At 38.0% G+C, this 26214-nt stretch overlaps 1 protein-coding gene across 12 annotated transcripts in view; it reads right to left on the bottom strand.

Annotated features, from left to right (window-relative positions):
* PCGF5 (polycomb group ring finger 5) overlaps positions 1-26214 on the bottom strand; it is a 117795-nt gene that overhangs the window by 27793 nt on the left and 63788 nt on the right. For 7 of the 12 annotated variants that reach the window (XM_055081168.1, XM_055081169.1, XM_055081170.1 and 4 more), the window contains 5 exons: positions 19175-19271; positions 13284-13339; positions 13110-13169; positions 10532-10680; positions 9091-9237 (listed from right to left, as the gene is read on the bottom strand). In XM_055081168.1, the coding sequence (XP_054937143.1) occupies positions 9091-9237; positions 10532-10680; positions 13110-13169; positions 13284-13339; positions 19175-19271 (509 nt within the window). Of the gene's footprint in view, positions 1-9086; positions 9238-10531; positions 10681-13109; positions 13170-13283; positions 13340-19174; positions 19272-26214 lie in introns of all 12 variants that reach the window. The other 5 variants (XM_028481351.2, XM_028481350.2, XM_055081173.1 and 2 more) reach the window with 4 other exon arrangements.

Here is a 26214-nt window from a genome sequence, read left to right as displayed (position 1 = left end):
TCTTAATTGGATTATTTATTTTTGTTGTTGAGTTTCAGAGTTCTTTATATATTCTGGATATTAACCCCTAAAGTTATGCAAATGCTGGAGAGGGTGTGAAGAAAAGGGAACTCTCTTGCACTGTTGGGGGGGGAATGTAAATTGATACAGCCACTATGGAGAACATTATGGAGGTTCCTTAAAAAACTAAAAATAGAATTACCATATGACCCAGCAATCCCACTACTAGGCATACACGAGAGAAAACAATAATTCAAAAAGACACATGCACCGCAATGCTCATTGCAGCACTATCTACAATAGCCAGGTCATGGAAGCAACCTAAATGTCCATCAACAGATGAATGGATAAAGAAGATGTGGTACATATATACAATGGAATATTACTCAGCCATAAAAAGGAACGAAACTGGGAAACTGGGTCATTTGTAGAGACGTGGAGGGACCTAGAGACTGTCATACAGAGTGAAGTAACTCAGAAAGAGAAAACGAACCCGTGTCCCCTGCATCGGCAGGAGGACTCTCAACCACTGCGCCACCAGGGAAGCCCTGCCCAATTCTTAATTGGATTATTTATTTTTGTTGTTGAGTTTCAGAGTTCTTTATATATTCTGGATATTAACCCCTAAAGTTATGCAAATGCTGGAGAGGGTGTGAAGAAAAGGGAACTCTCTTGCACTGTTGGGGGGGGAATGTAAATTGATACAGCCACTATGGAGAACATTATGGAGGTTCCTTAAAAAACTAAAAATAGAATTACCATATGACCCAGCAATCCCACTACTAGGCATACACGAGAGAAAACAATAATTCAAAAAGACACATGCACCGCAATGCTCATTGCAGCACTATCTACAATAGCCAGGTCATGGAAGCAACCTAAATGTCCATCAACAGATGAATGGATAAAGAAGATGTGGTACATATATGCAATGGAATATTACTCAGCCATAAAAAGGAACGAAACTGGGAAACTGGGTCATTTGTAGAGACGTGGAGGGACCTAGAGACTGTCATACAGAGTGAAGTAACTCAGAAAGAGAAAAACAAATACCGTATATTAACACATATATGTGGAATCTAGAAAAATGGTACAGATGAACTGGTTTGCAAGGCAGAAATAGAGACACAGATGTAGAGAACAAACATATGGACACCAAGGGGGGAAGTGGCGGGGGCGGTTTTTGTTGGTGGTGGGATGAATTGGGAGACTGGGATTGACATGTATACACTAATATGTATAAACTAGATAACTAATAAGAACCTGCTGTATAAAAAAAATAAAATTAAAAAAAAAGGAAGTCTAAAGAAAACAAAACAAAAAAACCCCTAAAGTTATGATTTGCAAATATTTTCTCCCATTTTGTAGGTTGCCTTTTCACTCTCTTGTGTCTTTTGATGCACAGAAGTTGTGACGTCTTTGGATTTGGTATCAGGGTAACAACTGGCCTACAGAATGAGTTGGGAAGTATTCCTCTTCTATCTTTTGGAAGAGTTTATGAAAGACTGGTGTTAATTCTTACTTAAACATTTGGGATTTGCTCTGTGGGAACATTTTTCTTTTTTTTTTTTTTTTTTGTGGTACGCGGGCCTCACACTGTTGTGGCCTCTCCCGTTGCGGAGCACAGGCTCCGGACGCGCAGGCTCAGCGGCCATGGCTCACGGGTCCAGCCGCTCCGCGGCATGTGGGATCCTCCCAAACCGGGGCGCGAACCCGGTTCCCCTGCATCGGCAGGCGGACGCGCAACCACTGCGCCACCAGAGAAGCCCTATTTTTCTTTTTAAATTACTAATTTCATCTCTTTGCTTTTTATAGGTCTTCAGATTTTAATATGTCTTCTTGAGTCAGTTTTGGTAGTTTGTGTTTTTCTAGGAATTTTCCATTTCATCTAGGGTTATCTAATTTGTTGGCATACTATTTTTCATAGCATTCCCTTATAATCTTTTCTATTTCTGTAAGGTTGCTAGTAATATCCCTCCTTTCATTCTTGATTTTAGTAAGTTGAGTCCTCTTTCTTTCTTTGTCTAGTAAAAGATTTGCCAATTTTCATCTTCTCAAAGAACAAATATTTGGTTTCTTTAACGTTCTTTGCTGCTTTTCTATTCTCTTTCATTTTTCCCCAATCAAATCTTTTTATTAATTGCTTTCTTCTGCTTCCTTTTAGTTTTTCCTTTTTCTAGTTTCTTAAGATAGACTAGGTTATTAATCTGAGATCTTCCTTTTGTTTTAATGTAGGTGTTCATAAGTATAAATTTCCCTCTAAACACTGCTTTCGCCACATCCCATTAGTTTTGGCATGTTGTGCTTTCATTTTCATTCATCTCAAAGGATTTTCTAATTTCCCTTGTGATTTCTTCTTTCACACATTGTTTATTTAGGAATCTGTTGCTTAATTTCCACACACTTGTGAATTTTGACAAATTTCCTCCTGTTATTGATTTCTAATTTCATTCCATTGTGGTTGGACAATATACTGTGTATGATTTCAATCCTTTTAAGTTTATTGAAACTTCTTCTGTAGCCTATCATAAGGTCTATCCTGAAGAATGTTCTATATGAGCTTGAAGAGAATGTGTATCCTGCTGTTGTTGGGTACAGCAGTCTAGAGATGTCTATTAGGTCTAGCTAGTTTTGGTGCTGTTCAAATCTTCTATTTCCTTATTGACCTTTTTTTCTAGTTGTTCTATCCATTATGAAAAGTGTGGTATTAAAGTCCATTACTGAAAGTGGTATTATTGTTGAATTGTCTATTTTTCCCTTCAATTCCGTCAGTTTTTGCTTCATGTATTTTGGGGCTCTGTTGTTAGGTGCATTTATATTTATAACTGCTATATTTCTTTGATGGATTAACACTTTTATCATTATAAAATGTCCTTCTTTGTTTCTGATCATTTTTGTCTGAAAGTCTATTGCCACTCCTGCTCTTTTGGTTACTGTTTGCACGGTATTTCTTTTTCCATTCCCCTACTTTCAACCCATTTGTGTCTTTGAATCTAAGCTATGGCTCTTGCAGACAACATAGAGTTGTATCATGTATTTTTAATGCAGTCTGCCAATACTTGCCTTTAACTGGAGAGTTTAATCCATTTCAAGATAATTACTGTTAGGGTAGGATTTATATCTGCCATTTAAAAAATTTGTTTTCTGTTGTATCTGAGGCCTTTTTGTTCCTCTGTTTCTCAATTACTGTTTTATTTTGTGTTGAAATGATACACTACAAAATGCCTCTTTAACTGCCTTGTCATTTCTTTTACTATGTATTTTCAAGTGATTTTCTTTGTGATTTCCCTGAAGATTACAATTGACATCTAAATTTATAACAGTCTACTTTGGAATAATACTATCTTAATTCCAATAGCATAGAAAAATTTGCTCCTATGTAGCTGCTTCCCCCACCCCCCCGCTGTTACTGTCTCAAATTACATCTTTATACTTAGTGTGCCCATTAACATAAATTTAGGGTTACTGCTTTATGCAAGTCATCTTTTAAATCAGATAGGAGAAAAAAAGTTTACACACAAAACATACTTTACTTTTGCCTTTTATATTTACCTGTACAGTTACCTTTACTAGTGGTCTCTATTTATTAATGTGGATTTGAGTACTGTCTAAGTGTCCTTTTGTTTAAGCCTGAAGGATGCCATTCGTTATTTGCAGAGAAGGTCTGGTAGTGACACAGTCTCTTAGTTTTTGTTTACCTGGCAGTATTTTAAATTCTCCTTCCTTTTTGAAGGATATAAATTTTTGATGGACATAGAATTCTTGGTTGACAGGTTTTTTTCTTTCAGCACTTTGCATACGTCATCCTACTGCCTTCTGGCCTTTATAGCTTCTGATGAGAAATCAGCTACTAACCTTATTGAACATCCCTTGTAACTGATGAGTCACTTCTTTATTGTTGCTTTCAAAATTTTCTGTCTTTTAACAGTTTGATTATGAGGAGTCTAGCTATGAATTTCTTTGAGTTTATTATAGCTGGAGTTTGTTGAGCTTCTGGGATGTTTAATGTTTTTCATCAAATTTGGGAAGTTTTTGGCCAAAAGCTTCAAATATACTTTCTGTCCTTTTCTCTTCTTCTTTGGGGACTTCCATTATGTGTATGTTGGTAAGTCTGATGCTATCCTACAGGTCTCTGAGTATCCGCTCATTTTTCTTCATTATTTTTCTTTCTGTTCCTCAAACTGAGTAATCTCGGTCTATCTTCAAGTTTTGGGGTTCATTTCCTATGACTCAAATCTGCCACTGAACCTCTTCAGTTAATTTTTCATTTCAGTTATCGCACTTTTCAACTCCAGAACATTTTTTTGTTTGTTCTTTTGCCGTACGCGGGCCTCTCACTGTTGTGGCCTCTCCCGTGGCGGAGCACAGGCTCTGGACGTGCAGGCTCAGCGGCCATGGCTTGTGGGCCTAGCCGCTCCGTGGCATGTGGGATCTTCCCGAACCGGGGCACGAACCCGTGTCCCCTGCATCGGCAGGCGGACTCTCAACCACTGCGTTTACACACAAAACATACTTTACTTTTGCCTTTTATATTTACCTGTACAGTTACCTTTACTAGTGGTCTCTATTTATTAATGTGGATTTGAGTACTGTCTAAGTGTCCTTTTGTTTAAGCCTGAAGGATGCCATTCGTTATTTGCAGAGAAGGTCTGGTAGTGACACAGTCTCTTAGTTTTTGTTTACCTGGCAGTATTTTAAATTCTCCTTCCTTTTTGAAGGATATAAATTTTTGATGGACATAGAATTCTTGGTTGACAGGTTTTTTTCTTTCAGCACTTTGCATACGTCATCCTACTGCCTTCTGGCCTTTATAGCTTCTGATGAGAAATCAGCTACTAACCTTATTGAACATCCCTTGTAACTGATGAGTCACTTCTTTATTGTTGCTTTCAAAATTTTCTGTCTTTTAACAGTTTGATTATGAGGAGTCTAGCTATGAATTTCTTTGAGTTTATTATAGCTGGAGTTTGTTGAGCTTCTGGGATGTTTAATGTTTTTCATCAAATTTGGGAAGTTTTTGGCCAAAAGCTTCAAATATACTTTCTGTCCTTTTCTCTTCTTCTTTGGGGACTTCCATTATGTGTATGTTGGTAAGTCTGATGCTATCCTACAGGTCTCTGAGTATCCGCTCATTTTTCTTCATTATTTTTCTTTCTGTTCCTCAAACTGAGTAATCTCGGTCTATCTTCAAGTTTTGGGGTTCATTTCCTATGACTCAAATCTGCCACTGAACCTCTTCAGTTAATTTTTCATTTCAGTTATCGCACTTTTCAACTCCAGAACATTTTTTTGTTTGTTCTTTTGCCGTACGCGGGCCTCTCACTGTTGTGGCCTCTCCCGTGGCGGAGCACAGGCTCTGGACGTGCAGGCTCAGCGGCCATGGCTTGTGGGCCTAGCCGCTCCGTGGCATGTGGGATCTTCCCGAACCGGGGCACGAACCCGTGTCCCCTGCATCGGCAGGCGGACTCTCAACCACTGCGCCACCAGGGAGGCCCAACTCCAGAACATTTTAAAAAATAATTTCTATCTTTTAATTAATATTCTCTAGTTGGTGAGATTGTTCTTGTACTTTCATGTAGATGTTTAGGTATAATTTCTTTTAGTTCTTTGCACATTAAAAAAAATTTTTTTTATTGGAGTATAGTTGATTTACAGTGTTGTTAGTTTCAGCTGTACAGCAAAGTGAATCAGTTATACAAATACATATATCCATTCTTTAAGCTATCCAGTAGGTTCTTATTAGCTATCTATTTTATATATATTAATGTGTATTTGTTAATCCTAATTTCCTAATTTATCTGCTCCCCCTCCATTCACCTTTGGTAACCATAAGTTTGTTTTTTACATCTGTGACTCTAGTTCTGTTTTCTAAATAAGTTCATTTGTACCATTTTTTTAGATTCCACATATAAGTGATATCATATGATATTTGTCTTTCTCTGGCTTACTTCACTTAGCATGATAATCTCTAGGTCCATCCATGTTGCTGCAAATGGCATTATTTTGTGCTTTTTTTATGGCTGAGTAATATTCCATTGTATATACGTACCACATCTTCTTTCCATTCCTCTGTTGATGGGCATTTAATTTGCTTTGATGTCTTGGCTATTGTAAATAGGGCTGTGATGAACAAGAGGGTGCATGTATCTTTTCAAATTATAGTACTCTCCAGATATATGTACCAATTCACATCCCCACCAACAGTGCAAGAGAGTTCCCTTTTCTCCACACCCTCTCTAGCATTTATTGTTTGTAGATTTTTTGATGATGGCCATTCTGACAGGTGTGAGGTGATACCTCATTGTAGTTTTGATTTGCATTTCTCTAATAATTAGTGATGTTGATCATCTTTTCAGGTGCCTTTTGGCCATCTGTGTGTCTTTTTTGGAGAAATGTCTATTTAGATCTTCCACCCATTTTTTGATTGGGTCATTTTTTTTTGATATTGAGCTGCATGAGCCATCTGTGTATCTTGGAGATTAATCTGTTGTCAGTTGCTTCAGCTGCAAATATTTTCTCCCATTCTGTGGGTTGTCTTTTTGTTTTGTTTATGGTCTCCTTTGCTGTGCAAAAGCTTTTAAGTTTCATTAGGTCCCATTTGTTTATTTTTGTTTTTATTTTCATTACTCTAGGAGGTGAATCAAAAAAGATATTGCTGTGATTTATGTCAGTGTTCTGCCTATGTTTTCCTCTAAGAGTTTTATAGTATTTGGCCTTACATTTAGGTCTTTAATCCATTTTGAGTTTATTTTTGTGTATGGTGTTAGGGAGTGTTCTAATTTCATTCATTTATATGTAGCTGTCCAGTTTTCCCAGCACCACTTATTGAAGAGACTGTCTTTTCTCCATTGTATATCTTGCCTCCTTTGTCACAGATTAGTTGACCCTAGGTATGTGGGTTTATCTCTGGACTTCTATCTTGTTCCATTGATCTATATTTCTGTTTTTGTGCCAGTACCATACTGTTTTGATTACTGTAGTCTTTGCACATATTTTAAATGGATGATTTTAAAATGTATATTTAGTCAAGTTCAGTGTCTGGGCATCTTCAGGGACATTTTCTATTGACTGCTTCTTTTCCTATATATGGGCTACACTTTCTTGTTTCTATCTGTCTCATAATATTTTGTTGAAAACTGAACATTTAAAATAATGTGGTAACACTGGAAATCAAATTCCTGCCTGCTCCTCAGGGACTGCTGTTGTGGCTTTTTCTTGTTTCTCACTGTTTAACAACTTTCCTAAACAAATTCTGTAAAGCCTGTATTCTTTATGTGGCCACTGAAGTTTCTACCTAGTGGTCAGCTAACAACTGAACAGAGATTTCCTTATACACCTGGACCCAGTTAAGTCTCCTGGTCTTTGCTGAGGGACTCTGTATGAGTTTTCGGGCACACCTCCAACACTCAACCAGGTTGTTGACAACTCTGCCTAAGTCTTCACTTCCTGCTTGTGCAGAGCCTCAAGGTCAGCCAAAGGTGACAGTTTAGGGCCTACTAGTTGACTCTGAAAGTTTTTGCCAGTTTTTTCACTGCTTTTATGGAGGAGCAAATTTTTGGCGGTCCTTACTCTACTATTTTCATTACCTTCTTGCTCTTGACTTTTGAACTGAAGTAGGTATACCATATAAACCATACATGCAACTACTACACCACCACATTTGAGAATGCAGGCATAATTTCTCTGTCTTTAAGCGGTATATAATCCAGTTTTAAGGACAAAACACACACCAAAAAAGATAAAAGACAGTATCAGTGCCTGGTACCTTTAGGAACACAATAAATGCTGATTTAATAAATAAATGCAAGTCTTACAGAATTTCAGAAGGGATTCACTAAGGTGGAAAAAATGTCACAAAAAATAGAGGTCTCTTGGGTCTTGACAGAAGTCTAGGACAGTGGTGAGAAGAGGGAAGAACATGCCAAAAAGGAAGGATTATTCAAAGTTTTAGAGGGTTTTAAATATTCTTAATACAAGCCTTTACATATTCTGGATGCAAATCCTTTGTCAAATATGGGTGCCAACTTTTATGTTGGTATTTACAAATAAATGACAATAATCATATGTCTTGAGAGACAGATTCACTGATGGGAGATAAACTCATCAAGATAGGGGTTAGTGAAAGAGCTTGAATGCTAACACAAGGAGTTAATACTTGATTCTAGAATGTGGCAAGCTATGGCCATGGCCCTCAAGCCAAATCTGGCTATCTATTTTCGTAAGTAAAGTTTAATTGGAACACAGCCAAGCCAGTTTGTTCACTATCATCTATGGCTGCTTTAGTGCTAAAATAAGCAAGCTGAGTAGTTGCAACAAAGCCCATATGGCCCACAGTGCCCAAAGTACTTACTACTTCACCCTGATAGTGGCCATGAGTGCTTGCACATACTCAGGCTGAAGCCTCAGCCCTGGATAATAAAATAAATTAAGGATACAGGAAACAGTTCAGACTACTTTCAAAAATCTAGATAAGGTGAGCAGCAGTGGACTGAGGGGAATTTTGCAGGACTTATGACTGGTTGAATGGGAAGGGTAGAAGGTCAAAAACGTCCAAGGTTTTGAATTTCTATGATGATTGATTGGTTGAAAGATAGTAGTGAACCAAATGTAAAATAGCTAGCTAGTGGGAAGCAGTTGCATAGCACAGGGAGATCAGCTTGGTGCTTTGTGACCACCTAGAGGGGTGGGATAGGGAGGGGATATGGGGATATACGTATACGCATAGTTGATTCACTTTGTTATACAGCAGAAACTAACACACCATTGTAAAGCAATTATACTCCAATAAAGGTGTTAAATAAAAATAAAACTTAAGAAAAAAAAAAGATGGTAGTGATAATTGAAACAGCATGTTTGCAGTAAAGTTAGGTGGAAGTACAGTATAACGAATTTTAGTGAAACTCCCAACTAGGATACTGAAAGTAGTTAAGAGATATAATACTTCAACTTGGGAGAGATGGCAGGTTTGGAAAGGGGGATTTAAAAGTTCTTTGAATAGCTGAAAACACAAAAAATAGAAGTGACCTCCTAGGATGACTGTACAGAAAGAATAATTGAGTGGAGGACTAGGTATTAGCTATACTCACATACATAAAGCAGAAGACAGGAAGAAGTAGAGTCAGTGGAGACAGTATAGGAGTGGCCAGAGAGAAAAGGTGAGAATTGGGGTAGCACAGTATATGTCATGTAGGCTGTAAAAGTTGTTTTAAGAATGAAGGCACAAGGATGGAGAAAAGTCTATAAAGGAAAGAGTGAAAAGATAAAAAGTCAACTGGAATGGCAAAGCGGCCAAGATGCCAAAAAGAATATCAAGGCAGGGGGTAGTTAATTTTTCAGATGAATTTCTAAAATGCAATGTTTTATAACTTTCATACTAGAAATCCTGCAGAGAAGGAGACTTCACATTTATTTATGAAGATATTCCACCTTTCTATTGACTTAAGTTTCACTACAAGATAATAACTCATGTACTAGAGAGCTAAAGGATGATCATAATCTCTATTAAGAAAAACATCCCCAAAAGAGGATTACAGAAATTACTGGGAATAAGAGAGAAATGTAAAGTTATTAAAAATTGATGAAAAGACTGACAAAAAGGAAAGGGTGTTGCACCAGAGCATAAAAGTCAATAGAGAAGTCTGGAAAGATAAATAGGTACAGTGGCCACTTCTCTAAATACTGCTGTACTCTATTACATGCCTTGTCCAACCAACCTGTCTTAACTAAATCAATTATCTTATTGTATTATAACTGTTTGTGTAAGACCCAACCAAAAGTCCTTGAGTGAAAAAACTTATTTACATCTTCACTGACTAATATCCACATAGTGGATAAATATTCATTGAATCACTATGCTAATACATATTTCTTTTTGCAAGATGCTGGGAAAACTTAATCAGAGTTGAAAAATTTTGTTTTTAACTTCCTAACAGGAAAATTTCATGAAATGTATTAGTAAAAAATTCAACTCACTGGCCTACAGATCACACAGAGGAAGTAAAGGAAAAGTTCACAGGTACTTTATGACATCCATCAAAACCAATTATGCTGTTCATAAAATGTATTAGTCATGACATGGACAGCTTTTTTGAATTGCAAATAAAAACAGAGAAACAAAAGAGGAAATCAGAAGCAGATGATAAAAACTTGAAGATGCTTCCCAACATGAAATAATCTGAGTCTGAGTTGGTGACTATACTTAAAAAGGGAAGAACAGTGTATATGAATTCCCAACAAAGGTATAAAAGGAGGTTGAAAGAGAAATACAGGCGTGATTCGCCTCATTGGCCACTAGGTGGTGGCAGTGACCCAGGACGGTTCAGTTGTGAGGTTTAGAAATCAGGAGCCTTGAAGTAAGCAACTGCTTGGTTACTTGCAGGTAAGAGACTGTCGTAGAATGACATTCTATTTGTTTATGTTAATAAAAAATTTGAAAGCAAACATTCTGAAACAGTAGGAAACTGCATCAACAAGTTATGAAAGGTTTACTATAAAATGATTATGAAAAAAACAACTGTACTTGTCCACTCACCTTTACTACATTGTCCCCTGATTGTCCATTATTCCGTAAACAATCTAGACATATAGCAATTTGTGGGTCACTTCTGTGATAGTCTTTATCATCTTGATTTTCATCACCTTCTTCATCTACTTTAGGTTTGTCAACTTTTGAAGTATCATCTGTATAATTTAAATAAAGCTAAGTTAACTCAGTTGATTTTATAGTTAAGCAACAATATACTATCCATGAAAACAAAAATAAACTTTAAAAAACATTTCTTAAGTTTTTGATGAAGAATAACTGAAATTTTTAGTACCTTTAAATGTCCCAACCACTCAACAATGGAATTATTTTTAAAAAAACCATCAGTGACTTATGAACATAGCTTACGACTTCTAGGCTCACTGGGACATCCAAATGAAAGACTCAGGACTAGCTATATTTGGTCACAAAAATGACTGCCATTAGTGATGAGACCACTTAGAAATTGATAAGATATAAAAATACTTCCAAATTCTATATATATTCAAAACTTAAAACCAAGTACTCTTTTCAAACTAAAATATTCTCTAAGTTCTCAAAATTTCAATTAGATATTCATAAAATTAGCTAGTGAAATAAGTAGAATGAATTAGCTTTTTTAACATGTATGTAACTATTTAACATTGAGTAGCATATTATAAACAAATGTATTAAACCTATGAAATACCAGAAGGCTACATATAATGCAACTATATTTGTTGATTCATTCATTTACTGAGTGCCTTTAACTCTGTTAAGACTAAGCCTGAGGAAGCAATATTGAAACTGTAGTAGTGTTATCATCCTCACCCTCATCGTGTCAGAGTATTTAGAAGGTGGTACAGGCAAGTAAAGAAAACAGATGGCGAAGTCGATTAGGACTTTGATATAAGAGGTAAGATAGACCAGGTGGGCACATATAACACAGTTAATAAACCCAAACTCTGGGGTGAAGCAGAGATTCAGGGGAGATTTCCAGATAAAATGTCTGTAAGCTGAAACTTGAAAGAATTAGTCAGCCAAGCAGTACAGTATAGAAAATGCCAGGGGAAAAAAAGACCACTTAGCTCCTCTTTACTGACTGTAGTAAAAGCATTACAGATGTATCATACAGGGCAGGTGCGTTCTCTCTTCTGCCTTTTTATATGGAACCCACATAGACAGGAGCTGCCTTCTATGAACCAAGATCCAGCTCCAAGAAAAGGTCCCAATTCTTCACCCAAACTAAAGACCAAATATGATAGGATACTTTAAAAAGGCAGAAATATGGGAAAAGGGAGATAAACACAAAGTAGGCTACAGTCCTTCACTAGTCAATCTGTAAGACACACAGTCATGGACGAACCTGACCACATAGCTTCTGATGACAAGCCCTGGCTCCTGTCCTCTTGAAAAAGTAGTCAAAAATTGGAACATTCAGTCAATTTTACCTATATTTTTAGTATAGCACTACTGTCTAAATTGCAATTTACACTTGGGTAAAACAAGCCTTTAGTTAAGTCGTTTTTTGCCAGGCTTGGCTTCTTTGCCCATTTCAGTGTTTTGATAATAGATTAAAAATAATCCCTTGCTACCTTATTCCAATCATTCAAAACTATTCTCAAACCTCCCCTGCTATAGGAAGCCAGCCCTGCACAGTTATTAAGTTGAACTAAAAAAACTCTGATCCCCATTTTACATATGAAGAGAGAAAGCCATTTTAATGATATGTAATTGACAATCCTGTGAATCTTAGGGATGCAAGACTGAGCTCACAAGTGAGCCTATAAAAACAGACATACATCCTTTAAAGATTTCAATGGTATTTTTAGGCCATCTTGAAACAAATCTCATATTTAATGTCAATAGGAAAGGATACTACTTCCTTATAATTTCAGATATCTTGTACTTTTTTTTCTTTTGTGTGAATTATATACATACTAAAAACATTACTCTGCCCAGTAATGTTTGCCACTTTCCTTAATTATTAAAAATTACTGATTTCTGAGTCTCCTGGGACCCAAAAGGGAAATTTGGTCACTTAGCATAGGTGATGGGGAAAATTCCCCTAAGTGTCTAGAAATATTTTTCAAATTTTAGGATATATAAATTTGTATCATCTGAGCTCTACCTATGAAAAGTTCATTCCAGATTATCAGAGCATAGCAAGATCCTCTGATCTGGCCCTCAGCTACATCCCAGTTCCCTCTCCTATTAAACATACAAAATAAAATAAAACAGCAAATGCCTCACTGTTTAGTTGCAGGCTATGGCTATTTCTTACTTCAGTCTCCTTTAGCTCTCCAGCTAATATTGCTATCATCGGCGGTCACTTTTCTGCTTTATCTCCTTTTTCTCTTCCCAATTTCCTCTATTTCCAATTACCTTCAACTGGACTGACTCCAGATTTACATGCATTTATATAAAATCTCATGATTCTATATAAAAAGTTCATAATCAGAGAAAGGTTCAGAATATAAAGGGGTACATGAATTGTACCCCTTGTACAGGAGAAACTTAAGCTTGAGAGAGATTAGTTCACCACAGCTACAAAAAGCTGACCAATTTGAGAGATTCCATCAGATATAGAAGTAAAAAAAAAAATCACCTTGTCCATTTTCTTGAGGCTTGTTTTTCTTCCAAAATTCAGACTCACGCTCAAGTTCTTCTAATTTAAAAGAAAAAAATTATAAAAGTAATAGAAACACAATCATGAAGTCTTTAACAGGAATGGTGATTTCACAAAACACAAAACTCTGCAAGAACCCAAAGAGCAACTTACGTTCTCGTAGTCCAGGGACCAACTTAAATATAATTTCCTCTAATGTGTTATCCAACCTTCCAAAGAGGAAAAAAGAGAATATAGAAACAATGAAGACATCAAAATCCAATAGGTAAACCATTTTAAGATCTGCATCTCACATATACTACAAAATATAGAACATACACAGTTTTGGCACAAGTACCACACCCAACTGCTCTGCGAGTGGAGCACACCTATTTCTAGCCTGTCCCAGTGGCATACAGATTACAAAAATGGTCCTGTCCCCAGCTCTCTCTACAATCTTGCCCCTCTGAACAGGACTTTGATAAAGGGATGGAGTCTATTTCTCCACTCTGAGAATATGGGCCAGCCCTGAAACGTGCTCGGGCCAAAAGGATGTGGCCCAAGTGATACTCCTTAGCTCTGAGCGCAAGCCTTATGAGGCATATCACATGCTTTGGTGTGCTTTCTTGGAATCCTGCCACCATTAGAACAAGTCTGGAGGACGTGACACTATGTCCAAGGAGCCAAGCTGCCCTGCTGAGGCCATCTCACACTAGGTCATGGACAGCCCAACCCAACAGGACAGAACCCAGGCCAGGATCAGCAGAGCAGCAACTGACCAGCCTCTGACTGCAGTCACCTGAGCGAGCCCAGCCAAAACCAGCAGACCCACCTGTATCTGTGAACCAAACAGAACTGTGAGGAATAATAAATGCTTTTACTGTTGTGTTCAGCATGAAATTTAGGGGTGGTCTGTTATACAGCAATAGCTGATGCAGCCAGCTATTGCTTTCAAAATCTCTACCACAACTCCGGCTCTTTCCCATGAAAGAAATAATCTCCAGTCTTCTCTTCTGAGAAATTTAGACCATTTTTCCTAGATAAAAAACGTAAATATTTATCTCGACATTTTTCTCGTCTCCTTTTCCTGCTGTATCTGAGCATAACTCTTCCTTTCCACAGCTTTCATTTCTTCATCTTGTCCTCTTGCTCCTAAAACACCCTTTCTACTCATCTCCTTCACCCTGCTCCGCTGCATTACTCTTCTCCAACTGAAAACACGATACACATCTAAAAACCCCCCAAACCTTGGCTTAACCTATTGTCTTTTCAAGCTGTTAGCAGATAGGCAACCTCTTCTTCCAACTAGAAAAACTATGAAATCACAGTTGACATTTCTGTCACATATTTTTGCTTCTTTTACTCTACTGAACTCCTCAAATCATCCATAACTTCCATAATGAATAGATTTTAAATTTTTTTGAGAGCTAAAATTTAAAAAATCTTAATTACTTTTAAAGTCATTTTTCTCCTCATTGCTCTGCAGCAGTTTATCAGTGCTGCCTGATGCTGCCTCCTTGAAAATGTCCTTTCCTGGTTTCTCTTTTTTTCTATCAACTCCCTTTGTCCCCAAGATATTTTTCTTTTTCCAACTACCTCTACATCTGAGTATTCTCCTTTGCTCGGCTCTCTGCACCCTTTGACCTTTTCTACAGGCTGCCTTCCTTGAAGATCTCATCCACTTTTGTGACTTCAAAACTAACATATAGGCAGATAACATATATATATACACACACACACACACTGCATCTCTCTGCTGAGCTCACGTTCCATACTTCCAACAGATGTTGAATATCCCAAGCACCTCCTTTTGTTCATATTATGTCAAGACTATCTTATCTATTCTCCTTCAACAAAATACTGAATACCTCTGTCTTACTTTTTAAAAATTAAATTTAGAAATGATACCATATCATTCCCAAATAGGCTCAAAATGCAAGCATTATTTTAACCTACCTGTCTCTCCTGCTTCACATATTTATTCACCAAGCCCCAGACAGCTGCTTCTCAATGTTTCTCCCACCCAGTCTTCCCACATTTCCCATCCTTCCGTTCCTTCAATTACCACCCTATTTAGAGGACAGCATAGAGATATTTCCCTTTACCTTGACATGCTCATAATGAATTTTCCTTAAGCACTAATTTGATCATTATTAGCCTGCTCAAGAACTAATTTCTTCCTACCACCTGGCTTCAAGTGTTTATATAACTTGAGTCCAACCTACAAACTGTAACTGGGGCTGCTCTCTCGTCACTCTTCTCTAGCCAACTGACTTACTCAATTATCCCCAAGAATGCCTTGCCTTTTCCAATCTGTTTTCCTCCCTCATGCTCTTCATCCTGGCTCAAATACTCTTTTCCAGTTCCTACTCTCCAACCAAACCGATGTTACCTGATTCTTCAGGACTTAACCTACTAACTCCTTCACAAAGTTTTCCCAGACTATTTAATAGTAGCAGTGTTTAAGAGAAGTATTATTTCTCTTCTTCTTAATATTTGTTTTATCAATGTAATACACATGTATAATTTACAAATCAAACTTCCCCATAACCTTATATGAAAATACAACATTTTTATGCCCCGCTCTCTCTGTTCCTGATTCCTACAACCCCAGGGGCAACCGCTTTCAAATTCCAAGCTGTTTCGTCTAGTATTTACTTTCATATTTCTCTCTATATAATAGATAGATAGACGGATGATAGATTAAAAAACAAAGCCATTCTTTCTCTGCTGTCTAGGTTTTTCTGACCTCCTTCTGTGGGAGATAAAGGTTTAGCTCTCTGATATCATCCTGCCATGCCCCTTTCCTCCCAACATACGTTTTCCCAACTCTCATCTTCCTAATAGTCTTACTGCCATTTTTAAAATAATGAGTGTTTACATGGTTAGGATTATCTAAATATTCACAGTGTACTCTGATTAAAGATATCCCCTCCTTCAACTTTTTTCTTTCTTTGGCGTTAGTAATTGCTTTCTTTTCTTCATCTGCTACATACCCGTTCCCAAATTCTCTGAAAGAATTTCTTCTTATTGTGCACAAACGGTTCAGGAATCAACTATTTCCATTCCTGTCCCCATGGGACATCACCCCTCACCAACGTCATGTTCTCGCTGCCCTCTCCGTCCATTCGGGATTACCCCACAGCAGTCATTACAGCCACAGCTTGCATGCACCTTTGACTCCCCTGTCCCTCCCTCACTTGCTCAAAAGCATTTGGTGTAACCACACCACCAGTCCAATCCAGCTCTCCATCACCTTCTACCCATGGGCTGAAAAGCCCAACCACACCCCTTCAAATTCGTAACTACAACCCAGGTGCGCCTTTCAGGTTGCCAGGACTCACACTACACTTCCCAGTCCATTTATTCTCTTATTTTCCTGGACAACACACTTTCTTCTCTCGCCAACCCCTACACCCGCCTTTTCCGTCCTTACTCTTGGCTGATAAACATCTTCTCAGTGAGACACAAACTTGCACAGACTCTGACCACCACATCTACCTATGGCATCTGCACCCATGTCTACTCTGCCCTCCTACCTGCTGCTACACACGACCTGTATGAAGCCAGTCTCTTCTATTAGATTTCACTCCCTCTCAACCACCCAAGAACACTGCTTCAGCAATGCCCCCTCTCCCCAACTCTATTATTACCTTTTTGCTCTTTCTTGGATTAGTCCCTTCACACATGCTATTAGTTCTCCCATATCAGAGCAAAATAGAAAAACCTTCTTGACTGTACTTCTCTGAACGGCTACCACCCCATTTCTCTGCTCCCACTCCCATTTGTGGCAAAACTTGAAAAAGTTGTCTATACTCACTGTTTCTAATTCTTCTTCCTCCCTTTCTCTCTTGTAACAATCCATTTAAGTTTTTGCCTCACAGCTCTACTGACAGTGCTCTTATCAAGGCTGATGACCTCCAAGTTGCTAAATCCAACTGTCAACTCAGTCTTCACCTTACAACATCAGACACAGTCCATCACTCCCTCTTCTTTGCTTGGCTTCCAAGCCACACACTTGGATCTTCCCTCTCCTATACTGACTGTGCCTTTTCAGTTTCCTTTGCTGGTTCTTCCTCCTCTCCCTGACCTCTCAATGTTGGAATGCTCCAGGGATCAATCCCTGGTCCTCTACTCTTCTCTCTGCACTCACACCCTTACCTGATCTCATCCAGTCCCACAGTTTTAAATACCGTCTACATGCTGAAGACTACCAGATATTTAACCCCAGCCAGACCTCTCCCCTTGAATCACAGACTTGTATATTCACCTGCCAACTTCTCTCTTCTCTGAAATGATTAACAGACTCAACTTGTCCAAACCCAAACTCCCCATCTACCTGTCCCCCAAACCTGCTCTATCTTTAGTCTTCCTTATCTCAGTTAATGACAGACCTGTTCTCTAATTGCTCAGCTCAGAGATCAGGTCCACAATCTCTGAGCTCCTGGCCCACTACCCAGGCTCCCTTGCTGCTCCTCAGACAAGTTGCAGGTGCCCTCCCAACTCCTGACTCAGGATGTGTGCACTGGCTGCTCCCCTGACCTGGAACAGGCACGCTTTCCCCAGATTTATGCATGGCTAATTCCCTCAGAGACAGCAATTCTGTGCTCAAATCTCACCTTCTCAATGAGGCCTATCCTCACCATTTTATTTAAAACTGGCATCTGTCCCTCCCTTCACACCCCTGATGCCCCTCACTTGCAGCACCTTCTCAGAGTTGCTGATTCAGAGGGTCTGAGGTGGGGCCCAAGAACTGTCATTTCTAATAAGATACTAATAGTTTGGGGACCACACCTTGAAAACCAATGGGCCAGACATTTACTTATAGACAAATTATTCCAACTATAGGCACTAACATAGAAAAGAAGTCTAAAATGTAAGACTTACAAATCCAGACTTATAGAATGATGGCAAACATCACATAGAGATAAAGTTAATAAGGGCTCTCTAGAGAATATCTAATTCTGTTTTTCAATGGGTACTTTCCTGAGACTGCACAGTTGATCTATGGTAGGAACAGTGGGAAGAAAACGGGCTTAGTGGTGAGGACACCTGGCTTGTAGCTGGGAAGTGACATCTGAGTTTGCCAGGACCTTAGGCAATGTTGTGTCACTTCTATAAATTTCAATCACTTCTATAAATTTCAATTTCTAATCTTGAAAAAGGATTTGGATTAGGATCTTATGTAGCACTTCTATCTTTAAAAATATATGATTATACTTCTTTATATTATTACTATTTATTTGGTATAATGATTATACCACTAAGTAAATGGTAAAAAGGTAGTCATTTATTAAATTCTTTTAGGTTTTACATAAATGTTTGTACACTCTTTTTGAATATATGATACATTTAAAAAAATTAATAGTATCAAGATTAGTCTCCCTGACCATCAGGTCTGCCCTCTTTCCACTACCGTGTAGCTCAGCAAATATAGAGTATTTTGTAGAATATTAAAATACTGAAAATAGGGGACTTCCTTGGTGGCGCAGTGGTTAAGAATCCTCCTGCCAATGCAGGGGACACAGGTTCGAGCCCTGGTCTGGGAAGATCCCACATGCCGTGGAGCAACTAAGCTCGTGTGCCACAACTACTGAGCCTGCGCTCTAGAGCTGTGAGCCACAACTACTGAAGGCCGTGTGCCTAGAGCCCATGCTCCACAACAAGAGAAGCCACCACAATGAGAAGCCCGCACACCACAATGAAGAGTGGCCCCCACTCACTGCAACTAGAGAAAGCCTGCATGCAGCAACGAAGACCCAACACAGCGAAAATAAATAAATAAATAAATTTAAAATACTGAAAATAACTACAACTAAAGTAACTTAGAGCCTGAGATAAAGTTATAATTTTTAACTTGGAAATGTGTTTCTTAAATATTTAATATGCACAGCCTTATTTTTCATGTCCTCTTAATAAAATACTTTAAATTGAAATAAAATGCTTTAAAATGAAAATCATAAAACCTACATTAACTGAGTCAAAGTGCTAACAAATATGATTCATAATAAAAATTAGGAGTTTATATAATTTAAGTTAGTTGAACTAAAAATACATTTACGTACCTCAACATTTCTAACGGGTTTGTCTCATGAACCTGGTTGCCACACCTTGGACAATCATTGCTGTCTTCAAAGTGCTGGACAATACAAGTCTTACAGACTGAGAAGAAAAAAGATATTAGGTTACAATGCATCATTTGAACTTAATGTAATTAGAAACAGTCCTTAAAAATTATCTACTACATGTAAAATACCATTCTTTAATCAATAAAACCTTAAAATTACAACACTATAAAAAAAACCAACTGAAGTAAAGCCTACTGCCACAATATAAAAAGTATAGACTATTTTCCTTATTGTTTTTCTTAAATATATTCACAAACCAAACAATTTATTCATAGCACTATAAAAAAGGCTGATTTACATAAAATGATAGGATTTTCATTTAAAGAAGTAGAACAAGGAAAGGTAAAAGCTGGTAAGTCAGGTCCATCCTTTCTTCTCCAAATAAAAATCAAATCTGAAGCACAAAATCTGTGTAAATTAAAGATTCACTTTCCATGCAATGTTGAAAAAACTTGAAAATCTAGTATGTTATCTTTAGAGATTTTAGAAATTTATGCCCGAACTGGAAATATGAAAAAAATATTCTTCTGTTAAAATTACCTCAAAATTAAATAGTGCTAGAAAGTACTCATAAGTGTAAGCTTTGAACATACAGAATCTCAAATTCAAATATTTATGTGTGTGTGAAATTATTATGAAACCATGGATTTTCTATGTAGCTCTATTTAGAAGACTGATGGTATCTGCAGATGTGGAACTCGCGGGTATGGAGGGCCGACTGTAAGGGACTTGAGCCTCAGAAGATTTTGGTATCCACGGGGATCTTGGATAAATTAGCAAAATTGATGGATGGCAAAATAAAAATATACATATTATAAAATAAAAAAGCTAGTAAGTCTGCATTTATTTCTTTCACTAAAAGTTTATTTGAATGCAACGTAAATAGTTCTAATAATACTTGAGAGTTTTCAGTATGTCTGGATTACTTTTTACTGGCAGGGTGCTCCTGGGACAAGCCAGGAGTTACAACGGAACTTCTGGCCTGTGCAGAGTATGATGAGTCTGTGCTCACAGATACCATAATTCCGAGGGGCACGAAGTATGGGTAGTGACATCAAGCTGATACAAAAAGCACGAGAGGTAAACCGAAAGAATGACTGAGAAACTGAAAGGGATAATTAAGATTTTTTTTTTTTTTTTTTGTGGTATGCGGGCCTCCCTCTGTTGTGGCCTCTCCCGTCGCGGAGCACAGGCTCCGGACCTGCAGGCTCAGCGGCCATGGCTCACGGGCCCAGCCGCTCCGTGGCATGTGGGATCCTCCCAGACCGGGGCGCGAACTGGGTTCCCCTGCATCGGCAGGCGGACGCGCAACCACTGCGCCACCAGGGAAGCCCGATAATTAAGATTTTAAATAAAGATTATAAACAAAGACAACAGAAATATGATTTGTGGCTTTTTGGCCACAAGCCTATACAGCCTGCCACTCCTCCAAATAATACTCCAAATAATACTAATCTTTCTGTTATGAATCTCTCCCACCTTTTCCCTAAGCTTCTTACCTATCAACTGCCTTGCTCAAAAACCTTTGACATATTTACAGCATCTGAACTATAAGAATTTTTCAGTCCAATTCCCTATTCCAATACCCCCTCCTCCATTTTATTACCCTGTGTAATCTTAAATTTTCACCTGGTACTGATCAGCTCCCCCTTTTACAACTCCATTACAAACTACTTTCCCCCCTCCTTAAGCCCCACACTATCTAAAACAAGTAAAAGTTTATGTAAACAATTGTATCAAGAGTAAACACTAGGATTCCTACCACTGAGATTAGGTCTGAAAATTCAAACACATACATACTGGTCAGAGCAACAATGGTCGGGGAAGAATTCTCCTCAGTAACTAATTTTAAAATTATCAGTACATACAGAGAATAGTATCTTGGTATTTCCTTTCACTTATTTATTCATCAATTCAATAGCCAAGCATTGTACTAGAAGGTGGGGGTGCAGGGGTAAACAAAAAAAAGTCCATACCCTTATGGAGCTTATGTTCTATTTGGGAAGTGAAAGAATTTTAGCTAGTAATAAGTGATATTTACAAAACAAACAGAAAAATGATAGAGTGGGTGTGTGTGTGGTGCTAGAGAGAGAGAGAGAGAGAGAGAGAGATGGGGGGGGAAGGGGAGAGGGAGGGAGGGGGAGAGAGAGGGAGGGAGAGGGAGACAGCTCGAGAGCTCGAGAGCGCACACGACAGCTCACACGTGCGTGCTGGGGGCTGGTAGCTATGTTAGGTAAGAGTGATCAGGGTAGGACTTCCTAAGAAGGTAACATCTGAGCAGATTTTTTTGTCGTAAGAGTACACCCGAGTCCCCTATTCTCTACCCCTTTTTACCATGACATACAGCTATTAGGGTAACAACACTTTACTATAATTCTCACAAAATTTGGATGAACACAGTAGTAGAAAACCTTAAAACAGAAAAAGCTTAGATATGAATATATCTGTCCTCCAAATTTCTTGGCCTCCAAAACATTCTAAATGTCTTTTAAAAAGTTAATGTTTGGGAAGGAGGGCTGCCTAGCTAAGCCATACTGAGGTAGAAGGAAGAAAAGCTGAATTCTTTTGCAGATTGCTGGTATTTGCTCTTTTCCCAGGGACACTAGATGAATCTCTGAAATTTGGGAAAGAAGCAAATAGTACAGATAAGAGGCAAGAATGAAGGGGTATTATAAAGCCTGATCTTGTCCTGAATCTCTGATCCTGCCCTGGGGCTGTGTCGTTCAAAAGGTTTATCATGCTCAAGGTATTCAGGAATTCCTGGTTGTCTACCGCCTTGGCCAAACAGAGAGGCACATGACATGCCCACAGCAAGTCTTCATCTGGGTCAGCCAGAAGGCTAAGGGCAGGAACCTATCCTCCCAGGGGCAAAGATACTCATCTAGGTTGTTCAAGAAAGAAATGTGAGGCTCATTTGTCCAGAGGTGCACACAGTTTCAAGAATAAGGCTGCTTAAGGCCAAGGCAGCCCCAGTGCTCAAGGATGCTGATGGGGAATATTAATCTATATTCTAGATCTGGACTGTCCAACATGATAGCCACTAGTGGCATGTGGCTCCCAAGCACTTGAAATGTTGCTACTTCAAGTTGAGATGTGCTGTAAGCATAAAACACATGCCAGATTTTTAGAATGAAAAAAATCTCATTAATGTTATATTAATTACATGTGGAATTGATAATATTTTAAACATTGGATTAAATAAAATATAGTAAAACTAATTTCATTTGTTGTTTTTTAAGTGGCTACTAGAAAATTTAAAATTACACAGGTGGCTCACATTTTATTTCTACTGAACAGTGCTGAACAGAGGGAGATAGAAAGCCCCATCAGGAGGTGAATTTATTTTTCACATCAACATTTAAGATACAGTATCTTATTCTATTTTTGCAGATGAAGGAGAAGATGTTTTTACAAGCTAGGCAACCTGCCTTCCCTGATGAATGGAAGCACAGAGACTTGAATCCAGGTTTCTGATACGAAAACAAATTTTGCAGATTAAAAAAATGTTTTTAACTTTACAAAGGAAAAGAATGTAATGTAGAAATACCATCCCCCCAAAACATCTTTAGCATCTCTGCTAAATCTGACCACCAAGTAAACATGACAGATAAGCCATCCCATAGGGCATAGGAACTAACCTTACTACATAAAATATTACATTAAAGGAATTAAAAAAATTTTTTTACAGAGGCTAAGGCCCATAATTGTCTTTAATTAAATTTTTTTCAAATAGTTTAAGAGAAAAATTTAAGATGTTGAAATATAATATTTTTACTCTAGTTTTCTTTTTTGTTCAGATCATGTGGTGGTGGATGTCATCATTTTCATCATAATCATTAACAATTAAAAGGTTTATGTAACAGGTGCCACCCAAACACTTCAAAATATATTTAATTCGACACAATTTCATAATTTAATATTCATTAAAACCCCATTAATTAGGTAATATTATTAGGCCTCTTACAGATGAAGAAACTGAATAGAGAACTTCAGCAGTTTGCCAAAAATCATGGAGCCAGTAAGTGGCGAAAGCCAGGATTTGAATCAAGAGCCCATTTTCTTACCCAATGCATACCTATATGCTACATTGTCTTCTAATTTTATATCTATACATCTAAGGTATACAGAAAAAGAATGCCTTATCCCTTAATTTGGGGGCCTTAAATATGTCCACTTGTAGAATTAGAACTCCTTTTAAACTGAATATTTTGCACAAAATAGCCCTTTTAGGTAGCTTATATAGTCCTTAAAAAAAATTCTAGAAAATACATCTCCCACATGCTTTTAAAAGCTGTTAAGTAAAGCACAAACTTATATAAATTAGAACCTGAGGAAATACAGGCCAGAAGTTCACTGAAACTGAAAAAAAAAAAAAAAAAATGAGAATTTGCTTTCCCTTAGATGCTTAAAAAAAACATCACTACAAAGCTGACCTTTGATTCTTAGTTTATAATTTGGTTTATACGAGCTGAAAAACACATTTAAAAAATATCTTAAAGATTTAACACTAAGCTGTCTAACTGCTCAACTGCTGTACTGGTTAACTCAACTGGTCCGAGAATGATGTTTAAAAAGGTCCCAGTCTGCAGTTAAGACTGTGTGTGGAGACCAAGGAGAGACTTCATCCTCACCAGCCACTCTACAGAGAGACGCTGGAGCCAGCAGAAACACCTGGTCAGAAAAGGAGTTAGGCTCACCAAAGATATCCCCAGTTGGAAAAACACTTAAATGGTAACAAGTGCCAAATTTTATTGAGCATTAACCAAATATCAGGCTCAGGGCTTTGTATGGCTTACTGTATGGACTGCTATCATCATCCTCTGGCAAAGGAGGAATGCGATACCGGAGAGCCTGAGCAGGCTGTCCACATCTGCCCAGCTGTGTAGCAGACATGGCACCCAACCCCAGGCTGGATGTGCAGCTCAAGGCCTAAAATCCAAACCACTACGCAACACATCTTAAAAGCAATACCATTTGGTCCCGAGCACCAGGACTTCATATTTTTAACTGATCTTTATATTTAGCTCATCACAACCATCATTAAACTTCTGCCCAAAGCTTACTAAGTGAAACTGTTCCTTTTACCATGTCTTAGATTTGAACTAGGTTGTTATAAAAATTAGCAGGGAAAGAGTCATTGTGTCATCTAAAGCAGTGGTTTTCAAATTTAGATGGGCACCACAATCACCAATGAGATTTTTTAAAAGAACGGATTCATGGTCCCCATCCCAGACCAATTAAATCAAAATCTCCGGGAGATTAGCACCAGGACTCTAACTGTGCAAAGCTCTCACTGAAGCAGCCAGAAGACAACTGGGAAAACCCAGCCACAAAATCCTTACTGGCTAGTGCCTCAGCGAGGCTGCCCCATTCCAGGATTTGGCCCTCTGCCAAATCCTAACCAGAAGCCACTTTATCATTCACCATTAGGGAATCACCGACACAGGACAAAACATAATCAAAAGAATATGAGATTAATATGTTCTCTCTCTATAATGCAGACTTACATGAGAAGCCCAGGCAGTACGGCACAGTTGTTCTAGATAAAAGATAATCTTGAGGCAGACAGCTGGATCTGAATCCCAGGTTCTGCAAATTACTTTGTGCTTCTCTGTACAGGGAGATAACATGGGTATCTATCTCACAGGGTTCTTAGGAGGATTAAATGAGATAATATATGTAAAATGTGTAAACGAGTGGTAACTTATATTTAATAAATATGAGCTATCACTGTAAGTTAGATTGCTGGATGAGCATAAAATAATAATGAAAAGAACCAGAAATCAAATATTGAATGGCATCAGACCATGATTAGTTTGACGCATCTATCTTAAATAACAGATGACCTTGCTAATGGAGCATGAAATGTCTATCATGTACTGGTATTAACCCTCTGCAGCCATGTTCACCCTAGAGATAGTCTTCCAACTCAAGTATGATATTTATGGCACACTGCTTCACCTGAATGGGAACTGCCTATCTTTGCATGTATGATACTTCTTTTTCTGGGGTTGAGGGTCCAAGATTGACCAACACTTTCACATTATACACTCCTTCCTTAACTTTATATGTTTAATACAATTCTAGCATAGTCCCACTGGTCTAGGAGAAACCCTGTTGTGTCTCTTCCTGATCACTTTGCATATACCTGTTCTGAAGCACCATTTTATATTGATTCCACAGTTTAACTATTAAAAGGCTATCTTATTTTTTTATTTTCAAGTTCTTGAGGGGAGCGGGTTCTTCACAACAGGTACAAAGCCCATTTGTTGTTGCTATCTTGGATGTATGGTCCGTCCACATCTCTCATAGAAAGCTAACTTCCCAGCTTTTAATGATACAGTGATCTACAGAAATTTCTCTTCTTGAGCATCAATTCTGCTATCACTGATAATAAAACAATAACAGTCTTTTCTCTCATGTCCTTGGTCGTGTCATTCATTAGTAATGCTCTGTTTATTAAAAGTGATCAAAGGCTGACTTCGTTAAAATCACCTGAGTATGTTGCTTTTCTCTGTCAACACAGAAGCATATTTTTTCCTCCTTCCTTAATAAGCACATCACTATCTTTATGTGCCCTTCTTAATAACACTCATTTGATACAGTTCACCTTTGAAAAATTTGCCTGTTATCTACTAACAGTTTATAAGTAAACTGTGGTCATCTGCAAAGAGAAGAGGCATCAGTTTGCTGCTTTTGATACATATTTACATGTGAAACTGACATTATTTATTTTTAAAGTTTTCCAGAATAGCTGTAATTTGCTTCCATGAGACAGTATCTCCTGGTTTTACTCATATAAGGAACTACTGAACACCTTATGTTATACGTGGCACAGTTCTTTCAAAGGCCTACATGAGTTGCAATTTCATGGAGAACACTAAGGATAGCATTACTTTCTACTGAGGAGAATGCTTTATTCTTGTTTTTGCCAGGACAGAGGGACAGGCAGCAAGGCAGAGTCTGCTGGACAGGGT

The sequence above is a fragment of the Physeter macrocephalus genome, chromosome 20, assembly GCF_002837175.3.
Source record: "Physeter macrocephalus isolate SW-GA chromosome 20, ASM283717v5, whole genome shotgun sequence".
In the NCBI taxonomy this organism is placed as follows: Eukaryota; Metazoa; Chordata; class Mammalia; order Artiodactyla; family Physeteridae; genus Physeter; species Physeter macrocephalus.
This window is presented reverse-complemented; position numbering and strand designations above follow the sequence as displayed.